This window comes from Mizuhopecten yessoensis, unplaced genomic scaffold (assembly GCF_002113885.1).
Source record: "Mizuhopecten yessoensis strain PY_sf001 unplaced genomic scaffold, ASM211388v2 scaffold1461, whole genome shotgun sequence".
Taxonomy (NCBI): Eukaryota; Metazoa; Mollusca; class Bivalvia; order Pectinida; family Pectinidae; genus Mizuhopecten; species Mizuhopecten yessoensis.
In genome coordinates this window covers 885,431-901,088 of record NW_018404058.1, presented here as the reverse complement: position 1 = coordinate 901,088, position 15,658 = coordinate 885,431, and the positions used below count along the sequence as shown (strand labels likewise).

Genomic DNA, 15,658 nt, shown 5'->3' with positions numbered 1-15,658 from the left:
TGACATGATGAAGCAAAATTGATCAGAATTAAACAAGGAGTTAACTGACCAAAGGTTAAGGTTATTTGGTTAAGGTCATCTGGTCAAGGTCAATTTTGTTTGTTTGTTTGTTTGATTTTGTTTAACGTCCTATTAACAGCTAAGGTCATTTAAGGACGGCCTCCCCTTTGTGCAAGATGCATGCGTGTAGTGTATGTGTGTTTTTTGGGAGGCTGCGATATGTTCGTGTTTGTCTCCTTGTGATAGCGCAGAACTGATGCCGGCTTTATAGTGCTACCTCACTGAAACATACTGCCGAAGACACCCAGCAGGACGCCCCACCCGGTCACATTATACTGACAACGGGTGAACCAGTCGTCCCACTCCTTATTTGCTGAGCGTTAAGCAGTAGTATAAACTACCATTTTTAAAGACTTTGGTATGTCTCGGCCCGGGGACAGAACCCAAAGCCTTCCTCACAGGGGCGAACGCTCAACAAATGGCCAAAAGTGAGGCATTGTCAAGGGAGACATTAGGAAGAAAGTCAAGGTCAAATGTTGTAGCTTTCACTAATGAGCATTTTATCACATTATGAAGCAAAGTTGGTCGGAACTAAACAAAGAGACACACTGAGGTAAAAAGTCGACGTCAAAGGTCAAGGTCATTACGTTCAAAGGTCAACGTCAAATTTTGCATCTTTTCACTGATGGACATTTTGTTATGACATTATGAAGCAAAGTTGGTTGGAACTAAACAAGGAGTTAATTGACTAAAGGTCAAGGTCACTGGGTCAAAGGTCAATGTCAAATTTGTATATTTTCACAGGTGAGCATTTCGTTATGACACTTTGAAGCAATGTTACTCAGAATTAACCAAGGAGTTAATTGACTAAGTACAGAAAAATATTTAACTGAGCCTGTTTAATCTACATACATTCATATAGATTGGTATTGTTAGGAAATATTTGGTGATGAGCAAGGAGATGCACTCAAGTCCTTGTATTCCAAAACACAAACAAGAGGCCCAGGGGTCTTAATAGCTCACCTGGTATTTTATTTTTCAATTTAAAACCTGCTGAGTACCATTCAGGTTTATCAAAGGAGTGCAAAAGAAACATCTTCCATTTATAAATATTCAATTCCCTTTGCCCAAAGATTCTCTAGAACAAATTTGGTTAGGTTAAAATCCCTTCAACGGTACAGAAGGAGAAGGATCTTTAATGTTTTCTTCTATTTCCCCTAATGGGCCCCACTCATCTGCCCCCAAAGAAGGGGGTCCACACACCTCAGTTTAAACAAAATTGATTCTTTTGTCCCTAAGCATGCTTCAGACTGCATTTGGTTTAAATCCCTTCACTTGTATAGTAGGAGAAAAAAATTCCTCTATTTCCCCTATTGGGCCCCGCTTGAGGCTCCTTTGTCCAAAGATACTCTAGAACAAATTTGATCAAAATCCCTCTATTGATTGAGAAGAAGAGTTACCTATTTATAGTTTTGGGGTGGGTATCTCAACTGTTTCAAAGTTATTACCCTGGGGTTAAGTCTGCAAGGGTGGGGCAGACCCTGGGGTCGATTCTAATATCATGACTGCATCGTCTCTTTATGCCCAACAATTGTGTATATAGTTTTGCGTTGGGGATCTTAACCATTTCGAAGTTATGACCCAGGGGTTAAGTCTCCAGGGGTTAAGTCTCCAAGGTCGGGCAATATGGTTATAGGGTTGGGATCACAAGTGTTTCCAAGCTGTGACTAAGAAAACAGGTCCCTAGGGGTTCGGTCAGACCCCAGGGTCTATTCCAATATCATGACTGCATTTGTCTCTTTATGCCCAGCATTTGTATATATAGTTTTGGGGAGGGGATCTCAACCGTTTCAAAGTTATGACCCAGGGACTTTGTCTCCAAGGGTGGGGCCAGACCCAAAAGCTATCATGGAAGCAAATGTGCATTCTTCTCTTTATACTCAGCAATTGTATATATGGTTATACGGTGGGGATCTCAGCCATTTCCAAGTAATCAACTTCTTTTGACCCCACCCCTTAGCCNGGGGGGGGGGAGAGCCCCACCATTTGTACAATTTTGAATCCCTGCCTTCCATGAATGCTTCCAACCAAGTATTATCAATATCCATGGCATAGTTCTACAGAAGAAGTCTTTTATAACAATATAGCCAAATTGACCCCTTTAGGCCCTGCCCCTCAGCCCAACCATTTGTACAATTTTGAATCCCCACCACCTAGGGATGCTTCCAGTCAAATATTGTGGATATCCAACACTTTGTACCACAGAAGAAGTCGCTTAAAGCAACATAGCCAAATAATCCTTTTTGGCCCCGCCCCTGAGGGGTCAGCCTCACCATTTGTACAATTTTGAATCCCTGCCTCCCATGAATGCTTTTGATCAAATATGATTGATATCCAGTGCATAGTTCTACAGAAGAAGTCGTTTGTAGCAATATAGCCAAATTGCCCCCAATTGGTCCCGCCCCTTAGCCTAACCATTTGTACAATTTTGAATCCCCACCACCTAGGGATGGTACCAGTCAAATATTGTTGATATCCATCATTTGGTTCCAGAGAAGAAGTCGCTTAAAGCAATAAAGCCAAATTGCCCCCCTTTTGGCCCAGCCTCTCAGCTCCTGCGGGGGGTCAGCCCAACTTTTTGTACAATTTTGAATCCCTACCACCAAGTGATGCTTCCAGTCAAATTTCGTTAAATTCCAATCAGTGGTTAAGAAGTAGTCGTTTAAAGAAATTGTTGACATATGGACAGACGACAGGTATGGCTCAACGTGAGCTAAAAATGGAGGGCACTGGCAAACACCATACCAAACAGTCAGATTCCTTCTATAGGAGCATATGCAAGGATCGTATGTGCCTTTTGTAACGCTTTCTGACCACCTTACCCACTGATGACATCACCGCTGAGGAAGATATCTTTGTCAAAGGCCCCAAACTCACTAAAAACCAAAACTGATCTCAATAGATGGGCCAAGAAAAGAGTGATCTGGAAATCCCTTGATGACACTGAATCTCCAAAACTGTCAGAGGAGGAACTGTTAGACCTCACAAGGGGAGTGTACCGAAGAAAAGGAGGCCAAGTCCTACACTGCTGAACACCTGTCCGAGTATGGTCAGTATGAGCCGATGTTTCAGAGAAGAGCCTGGAATTATAAAGATTCGGATACGAGCTCGTCACACCTCGTCACACCTCCTCAAACATGTGTGAACAGTCCGATCGACAGGAGACTGTTACAAACTAGACTCAGCTATATTGTGACAATTTCCTGATCATGTACATCTATCTTAATATATAGATAAGAATCAACACATAAAACCTATCAATAGATGTTGAAACATATTTTTATTTTTGACTACAATATCATCATTTTGTTTCACAATTCAATAGAGCCTTCCATACAATTTCCTGTATACTATTTTACCAACACAAACTATGTACAGTAAAACAAAGTGGCATGTATTATTTGGCAACATTAAAAACATGATCAAAAATAGAAAGACCTGAAACCAAGGTCACAAAAGTGAAGAAATAGTCGACAGAACTTCAGTGAACATGGACTTTGTTAAGTCTGTCTTGTAAACTTAAACCTACTACATACATCAAGAAATTATATCAATGTAGGTGTTTTACATGATTAAGCTCTGTGAGTAACGTAAAGTGTACAGCGCGTGTGTTAGTCTGGAAGTTTTACAGAAAAGTCTTCCAAATTAAATCAATACAAATTTCCGTTTTTCAAACTTTCCTTTTGAGTGTGTCTATTCAAGTGTTTCCACTTTGCTGGGGCGATGTGCATGACAATAGCGTCTAACACTAGGCAACTAAAGATTCTTCCGTGAAATTCGCAGGTGCAAAGACCAACATCCTTATCCAGTAGAAGGCCTATTATTTCATTCAAATCACATTTAACTTCAGAAATTTGGAAGAATTATATGTATAAACTCTAGAAAATACTAAACAATGAATATCTGTCTGAAGTTATTTACTGAAAAGGTCAACCAATAGATCGTGTTAATGTAATCCAAGAAGCCCTATCATAACAATTTTCATTATCTATAATACATACCGATAAGAAGAGAATTCTTTTCTCTTCAAATAAAGTGTAAAAGCACTATACATGTATTTTAAAATTATCAAAATAAAACAAACTGGTTCTTAAAAAGCGTTCTTACTGCTGTAGAATATCAAGTATAAAAGAGTTCATTCCCTGGCATTGGACATGAGATAGACTTGCTACCCAGGTATAAAAACAGGTATCGGATGTACACCGAAAGCAGTACACAAAGTGATAATTAATACGTAATTTATAATTATTTGACATATCTCCAGTCAAAAAACAGGTTTTGATACAAATATATATACAATTGGAGGATTATTCTATTCATCAATGTATTTTTTACCTCCAACTGTTTCCTGTTATTTGTGTTTTTAGCATGCATATTCCATTCAGCTGCACAATGAATCAAATCAAAACCATTCGTATTTTCAAATATATTGCACACGTTTAAAAAAATGCATACTATTATCAATCATCCCCTTAAAGAAAACAAGATGTGAGCAAAATACCTACAAACGTTGAATTTTTTCCGTCTTTCAATTACTAAATGAGATATTTGAGCTTCATATTGGACAACAAATTAGATTTTTTCTTTTTTAAAGTTGGACTTAAATGCATCATTGACATCATCAGACATGGTATGGAAGTACACTATACTTGCACTGTCCTCTAAACAATAATCTCTTAAAAAATAAAATTAAACTTGAACCACTTACCTATACCTTTCTTGGATATAGGGTGGTACCCTAGACTATTTACAATTTTGAGTAAGCTTCGTCACTCTCGGATTCGCTCACTTGCCATCCAGTGGTCAAGTAAATGTATATAAATCTACAAACACGTCTTCAGTACGTAGTTCAATAAGTGAATTCTTAAAAATTAAATTATACAATATATCATTATCAAAACTCCCATTAAAATTTTAGTTTATATCACAGTCATTGTGCATCTTGCACCACACTAGTTTAAAGGGATTGTGTGTGTAAATATATATATAGTCAGTCATCAAAATGTACAGGTCAGATATGTACAAAATTTCATTTTTACATATATACATCTACAAATTATAACAACCACAAAATAATGGTCAATAAAAGAGATCAAAATAGGAGAACATACCACAATAAAACAAATATACTGATCATGCAAATCAGAAAAAAACCTTGATACCTCCTAAAGTTGGACAAATCCTTACACTTAAGGACAGATTGAACGATCCTCCAAGTTAAGGACCGGAGCATTGTCGGAAAGGATCATGGTCGACATCAATATGACCAAGGGAAGATGTAATTTCATCAGAAAAATAATTGTTAGAAGAAAATTTCATTGAATTTAAACAAAAGAATACCGTCCCCACTATAAACAAAATCAGATCTATAGCAGGTCTGCTTAACACTGATGCGATTTACAATTTTGATCAAATTGGAGTACTACTTTTGTGAGTACTTCACCAAATTCTTCCTCCAGATTGGCATCTAATATCTGGAGGAAAAATAGAGATATTCTAATAGTTTAAAGTGTTCTGTCACTATTTCTGTCCTCGACACAATTCCTTCTCAGAAATATCAGGAATGAGAGACTGTGAATTGACAATTCGAACAGAAAAGGAGATTACAGAACAGCAATATTCACCAGAAGACAAAGCAACATCTGCTTGTGTCCAATTTGTGATCATCACAGCACTTTCTCCTTCCCCAATAGGCATTTTTCTGTCAGTCTGCGGCGGTAGGTCACTGGGCGTTCTCCCGTCAATCTACTACGGTAGGTCACTGGGCGTTCTCCGGTCAGTCTACTGCGGTAGGTCACTGGGCAATCTCCTGTCAGTCTACTGCGGTAGGTCACTGGGCGTTCTCCGGTCAGTCTACTGCAGTAGGTCACTGGGCGTTCTCCTGTCAGTCTACTGCAGTAGATCACTGGGCATTTTCCTGTCGGTCACTGTTGAGGTTCTGAAGACGTCGCATTAACGAGATACCCTGATACATCTGTTTGGCTGGACTAGGTCCTTCATTGTCTTTATCAACATTAAGAATTCTCTTGCCGAGGAAAGATGTATTCTTCTCTTTCATCTTTATCATTCTGTTTATTGCACGCAAGTCCTGTGGAAATAATGAAGACAGTCAAAATTTTGAATTTCAATACATATTGCCCTTTGCCTACATCGACTAAAAAAGTAAGATTTAAATGGACATTTAAACAAAATCAAAACCACTTTTTGAAGGACAACATAAGAAATGTAGTGGAATTTATGAGCTCCACGGTGATATTCAACTGATTGTACCAACATGTAGGTTTTGAGAGCATCAACCAATCAGAATCAAAGACAGAATTAAGGAAAATCTGCAACAACATGACATTACGCAGATTCCATCCACCGTCAAATTTGGCATGACCCTTGATATTATACAACAACTATACCCAATCTGGAGATATCCCATATGTATGCCTACATTAAAGCATAATACAGTTATTTAAGAATTTACTAGTTCTTGGTGAACCAATCATAACTGAATGCTTAACTGAATAACAAGAGTACCGCGGGGCGGAACAATATACGCCCGTCGAATGCCATATAGTGTTATATACTTTCTTACATTGAAATAAGATCTGCATCATTCAAAGAGTGGTTAGCTGACATGCTATAAAAATGTAGGAGAAAAACTCTGGTTAAAAAAATCAAATACTGAAATGAACAAAGGGCAATTACTTTTGCAAAAATTGTTGAATTAAAATTCTTTTCAAGGAAACACAACAAAATATCATGATTATTTAGCCTACTAAGTTTCAAAGAAATCTGTCAAAAAAATGTAGGAGATCTCCTGACAAAAATCAAATACTGAAATGAACAAAGAGTAATAAAATTGTTGAATCAAAATTCTTTTAAAGGAGACACAACTTCATATCATGATTATTTAGCTTACTAAGTTTCAAAGAGATTCGTTGAAAAGGAGATTGCCGGACAAACAAAAGTGTACGCCGGCTGGCCGGACAACGGTATACCATAATACTCCCCTCAAATTTGACGGGCGTATAAAAACCAGAGAGCCGATACCATTTACCAATACGCGGTAGTGAAGCGGACGTAAAACCTATCAATCAATCAATCAATACCATTTACCTGGGTATTTCAGCAAAAAAATAAACTCATTGGAATGCAAAATGTATTTGAATGAAAAGTAGTGACCTTGAAAAAAGGATACTTTTACAGTGTTACTTTTTGTTTACAAAACTTGTATTGTATTCCTGTAGTATCATAATTCTAGGCTATCAACTTTATTCAAATTCAAATGTTCCAAAACTACATATTTACACAACAGTTCTAAATGAGTAGGGATGGACAAACATGCCACAGTATAAGCTCACTTCAACTTTCTGAAATATAAATATGCTGATGCAGGACCCTACAAACCTTTGCTGGACTCCTCTGAAAGCAGTATAACATCCTCTCACTGGGCAAACTGTTGGTGAGTTTGTGGGGGGATATATACACACAGTGGTTACCAGACACCCGTCGTGGAGATGAAGGGTGGACCTTGGACATCGGCAGAGGTGACAGTGGTGGACAGTCCTGTCACAAAGACAAATCATCACTTCAGACTTAAACAAGAATATCTCTATTTATCACACAATGTACTGTGTTATCCAGTGAATATTAACCCATGTAATATGACCTATCAGACCTGTGATTGGTTGCAAGTTTCAATTGTTTCAATTGTGATGCCACGGCTAGGACAAGTACATGACGTCACAGACTTATGCACTGGATTCAAAATGGTGTCTTTTTACATTTCACGGTTGCATGAAAATTGTCGTTTAACTTGAATAAATGCCACAAATCTTGAATACGAGATGAAAACGATTTTACACTCGTTTTCATTTCATATGAAATTTATGAAACTTGTTACAAATTTTTCATTTTAGCTCGCCAGAGGATCACTAAATTGAAGAACTCTTTTATAAATCTCATATGAAATGGAAACTCGTGCAAGATCCCATATACAAAAGCTTAATTGAAGTATCAGCTTGTTCTTGATCTGCCAAATCCTTAAACAGATTCTGTTATCATTTAACTAATTTTAGATATATGTTGATTCAGAAACTAGAATATCGCTCCTTTGACAAACCTCAGAATGACTTTGTGAAGAAAACTTCATGGCAAATTTCTTCATGCTTCCCACATAAACCTGAAATATAATACAAAATGTTTAACACAAAATTTCCAAAATCATAACAAAGCAGAGGCCTTTTTACACCATCAACAGATGTCAAAATATATATTACTATTGTTCCAAGTCATATGCCACCATTATCAGGGGAAGTAAATAGAAATACAAAACATAGACTGACGGTGTGGTTTGTCATGTTTTTTTGTACCAGCCTTTTCCAACCCTTATTACTTGTGAATAGGCTGTGGAAATGACTTATTTAACTTACTGTGATAATCAGCGTCTTTCAGAAAGTTTGTATTTAATATATGCGCGCGATAAGCGCTCAGTGATTTTACATAAATTTTGTGAAGCAGCCCAGCTTTAGGCATACCAAGTGTACAGACATCAATAAATCTAATTCCGTGGGCTTGCCAATAATATTTTGAATATTCAAAACTACGGATTCGTGTTATTCAATACAAGTGTAAAACTAAGTTTTAATATTAGTACTCCAATGTTTTAACTGATAAGGAAAAACTGATCATTACTAATATTGTATGTTGTTGTGCTACGTGCAATAATAAAGAATTGAACTTGATTTCTCTTCATTTATCATCATTTCATTCTAAATCGTTCAGTTTTACATGTGATTTACTTCCAAGCTATTATTGGTCAACCATCTTGAATGGACAGTTCCCATATATATCTATTTTATTTACAATATGACACGTAACAGTTATGTACCATATATATTTATAAAACAAACTACTACTAGTTACGAGTTGGTAAGCCGTGATATCCGAAACTAAAATGGCAGACGAAGATGTCCAGTCTGGGCCTACGACCGATAAAACTTAGATTCATTTTCGGTAATAAGCTCACCCCATACTTGTGACAAGTATCATGCACAGGCCCCTGGGCAATCATTTTAATCTTCTTTCTCTAGACAGCAAAAGGCAATATTCTTTTTTAAATGTCTTCATGGGCTGTTTGGATGTTGAATTTAGTAAATACTTTAAGGAATCATTCCTCTCAATCTCCCTTACTTTGGATGTTGTAGTAAATACTTTAAGAAATCATTCCTCTCAATCTCCCTTACTTTGCTCTATTGTTGTTTCCTTCATGTGTTGGCTAACAACTTACCATGTTGTAGAACATGATGAGATCTCCTCGCTCCTCCCCTAAGTCAAAGCCTGGCCCTGTCGAGAGTAAGCGTGTAGGTGTGGGAGGGTGGCTACTTGGGTGAGGTACAGGCAAGGTACTTGATGACCGTATTTCGCCAGATTTTCCTGTGACAAATATTCACAAAGAAGAATAGTTAAAACTTTCATCACTCCATGCAGAACATCTTGATTTTCTATTAGTGGTGACTAGAGCTTTTTGTAGTGTGTTTAGATGACCCCTTAAAAGTCTTGTGGGATACCTGCCATTTTGTAGAGCACAACTAGCAACAAATATTCAAGCATTTATTCTGTAGGAACATTTTTACTGGCAGCAACAAATTACTCATAGCTAACATGTATTGATCCGCTGGACATTTTTTGCATGTGTATGTGCTAATTCATATACAGTCGAACCTCGTTATCTCGAACTCTTTTAACTCGAAGACCCCGTTTATCTCGAAGTATCTTTCCGGTCCCGGCCAAATCTGTTCTTTATCTTACTAAATAAAACTCTGATAATTCGAACCATGAAAAGTCGAAAAACTCGGCTACCTCGAAGTAAAATATTGGTTTCAATAGCGTCAATCCAACGTGGTATCCAAATTTCATTTTGTCACTTGTTAATTCTGTGATACATATAAAACGCAAAAGTACGACATTTCGCCATTCCGTGTTTATGAACATCTTTCGTAAGTAGACTAGAATGAAATCAGTAAAAAAGAATTTACGATAAAGCTTAGAACTGTAAAGTTTACGGACTGTCAAAACCATGTTATTCATAAATAAAAACAAAATGCATCAATGTTGATCAACAGTAATCTGTACTTCCTGCGAGTCCGTTTAATGATTTGTACACCTAAACAGACGACAGTGCAAACCGGAAAATTGGTCACAAAGCGTGGTCATGCATAAAAGAGTTCCACAGTTAAAATCACAACCTAGGACAGCTTTATGGGTTCATTTTTTTAACAGGAGCCAGTATGGCTTTGAAAGTCGATCGATAGATTTAAGAACAAAACGATAATTGCTGTTGATTGCATCGAGTTGAGGAGTTGTCAGGGGTCATATTTGGCTTTAATGAATCAATGTGTCACATGTACGATATAATTTGTTTGTGTGTTTTCATTTACAGAATCAACTATGCGTACGCTCCATTACAGTGATTTGTGTTAGACTTGCGCACTTTCATTTCCGCATTGTAAACTACGAGATCAGAGACAGCGGGATAGTTCGGTTTGAAATGTAACACTTCATAAGTAAAACTTGAGGGACTTATAAATACAAATGCAGACCTGGAAAGATTTGCCAAGATCTATACTAGCAAAAAACAACATTTAATCACTAGGCCCGTCCATATTTAATAACGAATCCACAAAATGGTCCAACCATATTGATCGCGTTTAAAAACGAAAGTACGTTTTTCTGAAATAACTTTATCTATTTTTGTAAGCGTGTTTCTTGTAAAATTACATAGCTGTATTTGTTATATTGATTACGTATATCATTTATCGATTGATTAAAAGCATTAACTATTAATAAAACCAACAACTGCTAGTGATAAGTCCCAACAGCAAATTTCATACCAAATCTATGAACCCGCATAACTCGAATACTCGGATAACTCTAAGTTTTCCCACGACCCCGTCGACTTCGAGATAACGAGGTTCGACTGTACATAGTTTATTAAGATGAAGAAGGAAGAGATGTAAATACATAATGGTAGAGATATTTAGGTTACCAAGAAAAGGTCTTGGCCATCAGACTAATGCTAGTGTAAAAATACTGCTGATAGATAAAAGTTCAATATGCAATTCATATGATATAACTCAGTTCAATCTTCTAGCTGATTATTTTCACACAAAAAAAGGAATGATACATGAATGATTATTCTTTAACATTTAATCTTTTTCAAATGATGTACAGTAAATATCTTTACTTTTTGTGGTCACTTCTTCCTTGATTTCTGGAACTGGTGAGGACGAGCCGCTGGTTCCATTTTTACTGCTATCACTGCTGCCCGAGGTTCGTCTCCGTCTCCCACTGATCAGCACACTGCGATACACCTGTTAGTAAACAACCATATACAAGTCACAAACAAGTAGTACAAAAAGACAGACTGACAAGAAAAACAGAAAAAGTCAGATCCAGTAAGACTGATACAAAGAAATAATAAAAGAACAATATGTCCCAACCCTCTTCCCCCTTAGAAAGAACAGCTTCCTGTTTCGTTGCGTGTACAGAGAAACGAGACCACCTAGTACCTAGCCTGAAATTCACACACTGTCTACCAGTCAAATTCTGTCTTTAGTACAAACCTCTTGCATACCTTTTCCAGGTCCCTAGTCAAAATATGTACTCCAGAGAATTTACTACCATATGTTCCTACAAGACTAATCACATATACATGTTTTCAAAATACATGTCACGTACAGAAAGCGACAAACTGATCTCAACCTGTTTGTAGACATGACGATCATTAGCTGTTTTACAGAAATATTTGAAATCCTTGAAAATCTGTCCTTAATACTCCATGAAGAACTGCTGATGTTTCATTATGTATTTCTACACTGTGTATTACTTGGAATATTTTTGCTTTACTTTATTATTTATAGATCTTTTGGTTTTAGATCTATGCTTTACTTTATTATTTATAGATCTTTTGGTTTTAGATCTATGCTAGAGGAATTCAATTTCAATACCTGTGATATTATGCCAGGTATTATAATATGATATGGAGCACCAATATTGTTCAAGGGGAGGTAAATGTTACATCTAAAGTAATTTTTTAACAGATCAAGTGGAATATTTAAGTATTATTGCCAGGAATCTATCTCTGATTTGTCCTATGCTGCAAGGATATATATCAAAATAAAATATCCTGAGTGAAGTGCTCAAAGAATATTTTATAAATTAACAAGAGTCCCATGGGCCTAAACGGTCACCTGAGTCCTACAGTATTTATTTTTGTTGTTGAAATATGTACCAATTTGAGTACAAAATAGTTAAGTATAACGTTAACTTAAGTTTGTCAGGACCATGAGCTGATCATTCCTAGACTGAGTTTCAGTTAAATTGGCCTATTAGAACTTGTTTTAAGTTTGAAATAGTTTTTTCAAAATGGCGGCTGCAGCGGCCATATTGAAATTCTGATCGACCCAAAAAATAACAACACTTTGTCAGGACCATGAGCCGAACATTCCTACAAAGTTTCAGTTCAATTGGCCCAGCAAAACTTGACTTAAAGTTTGAAATAGTTTTTCAAAATGGCGGCCGTGGTGCCCATATTGGATTTCTGGTCGACCCGAAAATTACAACACTTTGTCAGCACCATGAGTCGATCATTCCTACAAAGTTTCAGTTCAATCGGCCCAGCAAAACTTGACTTAAAGTTTGAAATAGTTTTTCAAAATGGCGGCCGTGGCGGCCATATTGGATTTCTGATCGACCCAAAAAATAAAGCTCAGGTGACCTAAAAAGGTGCTTCACAAAATTTGTATCATTATTACTTACATGACTTTGTGCCTGGGGTTGAAGTCTATAGCACTTCATGATATTTTGGAAAGACTGAGGGTGATCGGTCACCTGCAAAGAAAAGACAAGTAAATATTTAACAATTTCTCTCCACACAATTTGAAACTTTCTTAAACCTGCATTTATAGACCAAACAGTTTTGTACTTTGCATCATTTTATCCTGCATTACAACATTTTGTAGATCACAGCTCAACAGATAACAATACAATGAAGCAGAGCTTAGAGACACCCGACATTAATGCTGCCCTTTACTTTCTGACGGGAAGACTAATCTTTAGACTGGTTTCACAAATACAATTTTATATCATGCTGTTTAATAGCTTACAAGTAAATTTGATCAAGGTTAAATCTTACCTCTTCAATGTAACATGAAATTATTAAACAAATGGACCTAAGGTAAGTTTCACCTCTCTTCAATAAGGTATCAAGTAAATGGGATCAAAGTTTTGAATTGCAGCTCGAGGCAGACCATATAACTGATGTGTGTCGCCTCACCTTGGCCATCACATATATTGCACACATGATCATCTGGTCGATGTGTCGGTCCATCATTAAATCTGTATGGTGGACAAGCGTGTGCTCAAAACAGGTCCACATCTTCTGTCGGAGATCTTCGTCGTCTACTTGTAGGCGATCACATAGATCTCTCAGCCTCACACTGGCCAAGTGGTACATCTACAAATTAATTTTTGCAAATTTTAAACCAACATTACATTTTAACATAGTAAATTAAGCAGATCTTTGCAAGAAAATTATCACAAATCACTTAATCAACATCACCTAATCGAAAGAATTTATGAAACAGTTCCCATGCTCAATCATAAATTTTGTGTTCAAGCCTAATTTTTTGTTCTGGCTATAAATGAATAATAAAATCTTAGATTGTCAACGATTTGGAAAACATTTTAAGCAACTTATAGCCAAATACTGTTTTCAATGTTAACATTCGACTTTTTGATCGTTTGACATGATTAATTGAGTAACAAGAAAATTGGTTTGAGCAACAGAATCCATGCTCGAGCATAAGAAAGGGTTTCATGAATATGGGCCCTGATTTCTTATGGTTAACTCAATCACAAAAATAATACAATGCATATGGTTCTAAAAAGCATTACCAACCTTTCTAAAGAAGAGTGCAAGAGAGCCAGTTTTCTTGGGTTTGTTTGCCGGCTGTGAGGAGGAGATGGAGGTGGTGGTGGTGGTGGTGGTAGTTGTAGTACCGGCATTAGATTGTTTCTGGGACAAGATTGTATGTACTGGTATCAGCACCTGCAAAAGACAAGGTCCTCGTCACTATGATTTTAGTACTGTTTCTAGACACATAACAATCTGATACAATCGAGGATATTATCTAAATAAGGTCCGGTCTTCACATTTCAAAAATATCCCACAAATCTGTTAAGTTATTTTTCAATTTTGCTTCAATAAATTCAAAAATACTATTTTAACATAAAATAAGCAGCTATCGACAATAAGAGATTGTTATATACAACGAATATTGATGAATCAATACAAGCCCCCTACCGGCGCCCCCAACAGACTTAACAACATTAATGCTAGACCCCTATAGATCCTCTATGTAAAGAATCGTCATCCTAACATCATCATTAAGAGAATGGTAAGCCATTACAAAACTTTTAACAAAAACCTTTACCAAAGGTTACGTACAGACGCAGACAAAACCGATAGTCCCCCCGATTTCACCGGTAGGGGACCAATAAACCATAAATGATAACAAAGGACATGCATATTGCCCTAAAAACACAACACCCTTATTGTAATGTTAGCCTCTAGTACAAGCTAGGAAATATTTGACAATTTGCAGCTTAACTGGGATACTGAATTTAACATGTGGTCAACAGTCCTAACATTGAAATCTTAATTACATGTCGGCCATCCTCAGTCTGTGCTTGCTGGAATGCTATGATCTGTGTAGGCACTGTAGATGAGGTGGAAGTGGTGACGGTTGTGGTGGTCTCTGACTTCTCCCCATCACCTTGGCTGGTGACGGCGTGCTTCGTAATAAAAAGACGCCTCTTGGCACTTCCCGGGGAGGGGGAGCTAAACCGATCACTCGCCATCGTAGTGGCTCCAGGAGGAGAGGGCAGAGATTCTGAAGTACAACAAACCAAAGCTTATAATACAAACTTCTGAATTCACACATGAAGTAAGATTTAGACAATTTTGATACACTTAATTATATCCTGAAGAATCTGTGGAAGAAGTGAATGTAATGCTATACCTCTTATAGTTGTTACCGGTTGTTGCTGCTGCTGCTGCTGCTGTTGTCCACTGCGCCCCTCGTCCACCAGTCTTTTTACAGCCGGATGCACCATTGGAGAGTTGACTTGTACAGATTCCAGCTGGCTTGGTAAAATCACCTTGACAAAAACATAGCATTACAAATTTGTCAGTGTGGTTTTAACTCATCCTATTATTTAAAACAAGAGATCCCAGAGGGATCTTGGCGCCCACCTTTGTGCCATCTTCATTAGTTCTTTGTCAGTTCGATCTTTTCTCTTCTTTCCTCTAATCTGTTTGATCGAGTCATGTTAACAGTAAATGCACCTTGAGGTAACTTTTGATCTAAACTTAATACTGATGTGTATGAAAGCCAACCTTCAAAGTGAGTTTGTCATTTCACATATTTACTAGTACAGTACTTAATGTGAAAGAAATAGAATCGATCATTGCAATATGAGAAAGATCTGTTTAGTTCTTCTTTTAATCCATTTTGTTTTTATGATCAGTCTCAAAATATAACAT

The 15,658-nt window shown here is 37.0% G+C and overlaps 1 protein-coding gene across 2 annotated transcripts in view; it reads right to left on the bottom strand.

Moving 5' to 3' along the window:
- Window positions 1–3,320: 3,320 nt before the first annotated feature.
- The window catches only part of LOC110462692 (retinoblastoma-like protein 1), a 36,556-nt gene continuing 24,218 nt past the window's right edge, over window positions 3,321–15,658 (bottom strand). For both annotated transcript variants that reach the window (XM_021516793.1, XM_021516801.1), the window contains 10 exons: window positions 15,135–15,273; window positions 14,779–15,005; window positions 14,012–14,161; window positions 13,388–13,567; window positions 12,871–12,942; window positions 11,297–11,423; window positions 9,341–9,486; window positions 8,174–8,233; window positions 7,459–7,617; window positions 3,321–6,148 (listed from right to left, as the gene is read on the bottom strand). In XM_021516793.1, coding sequence (XP_021372468.1) covers window positions 5,963–6,148; window positions 7,459–7,617; window positions 8,174–8,233; window positions 9,341–9,486; window positions 11,297–11,423; window positions 12,871–12,942; window positions 13,388–13,567; window positions 14,012–14,161; window positions 14,779–15,005; window positions 15,135–15,273 — 1,446 coding nt within the window. In that variant the 3' untranslated portion in view covers window positions 3,321–5,962. The remainder of the gene's footprint in view (window positions 6,149–7,458; window positions 7,618–8,173; window positions 8,234–9,340; window positions 9,487–11,296; window positions 11,424–12,870; window positions 12,943–13,387; window positions 13,568–14,011; window positions 14,162–14,778; window positions 15,006–15,134; window positions 15,274–15,658) is intronic.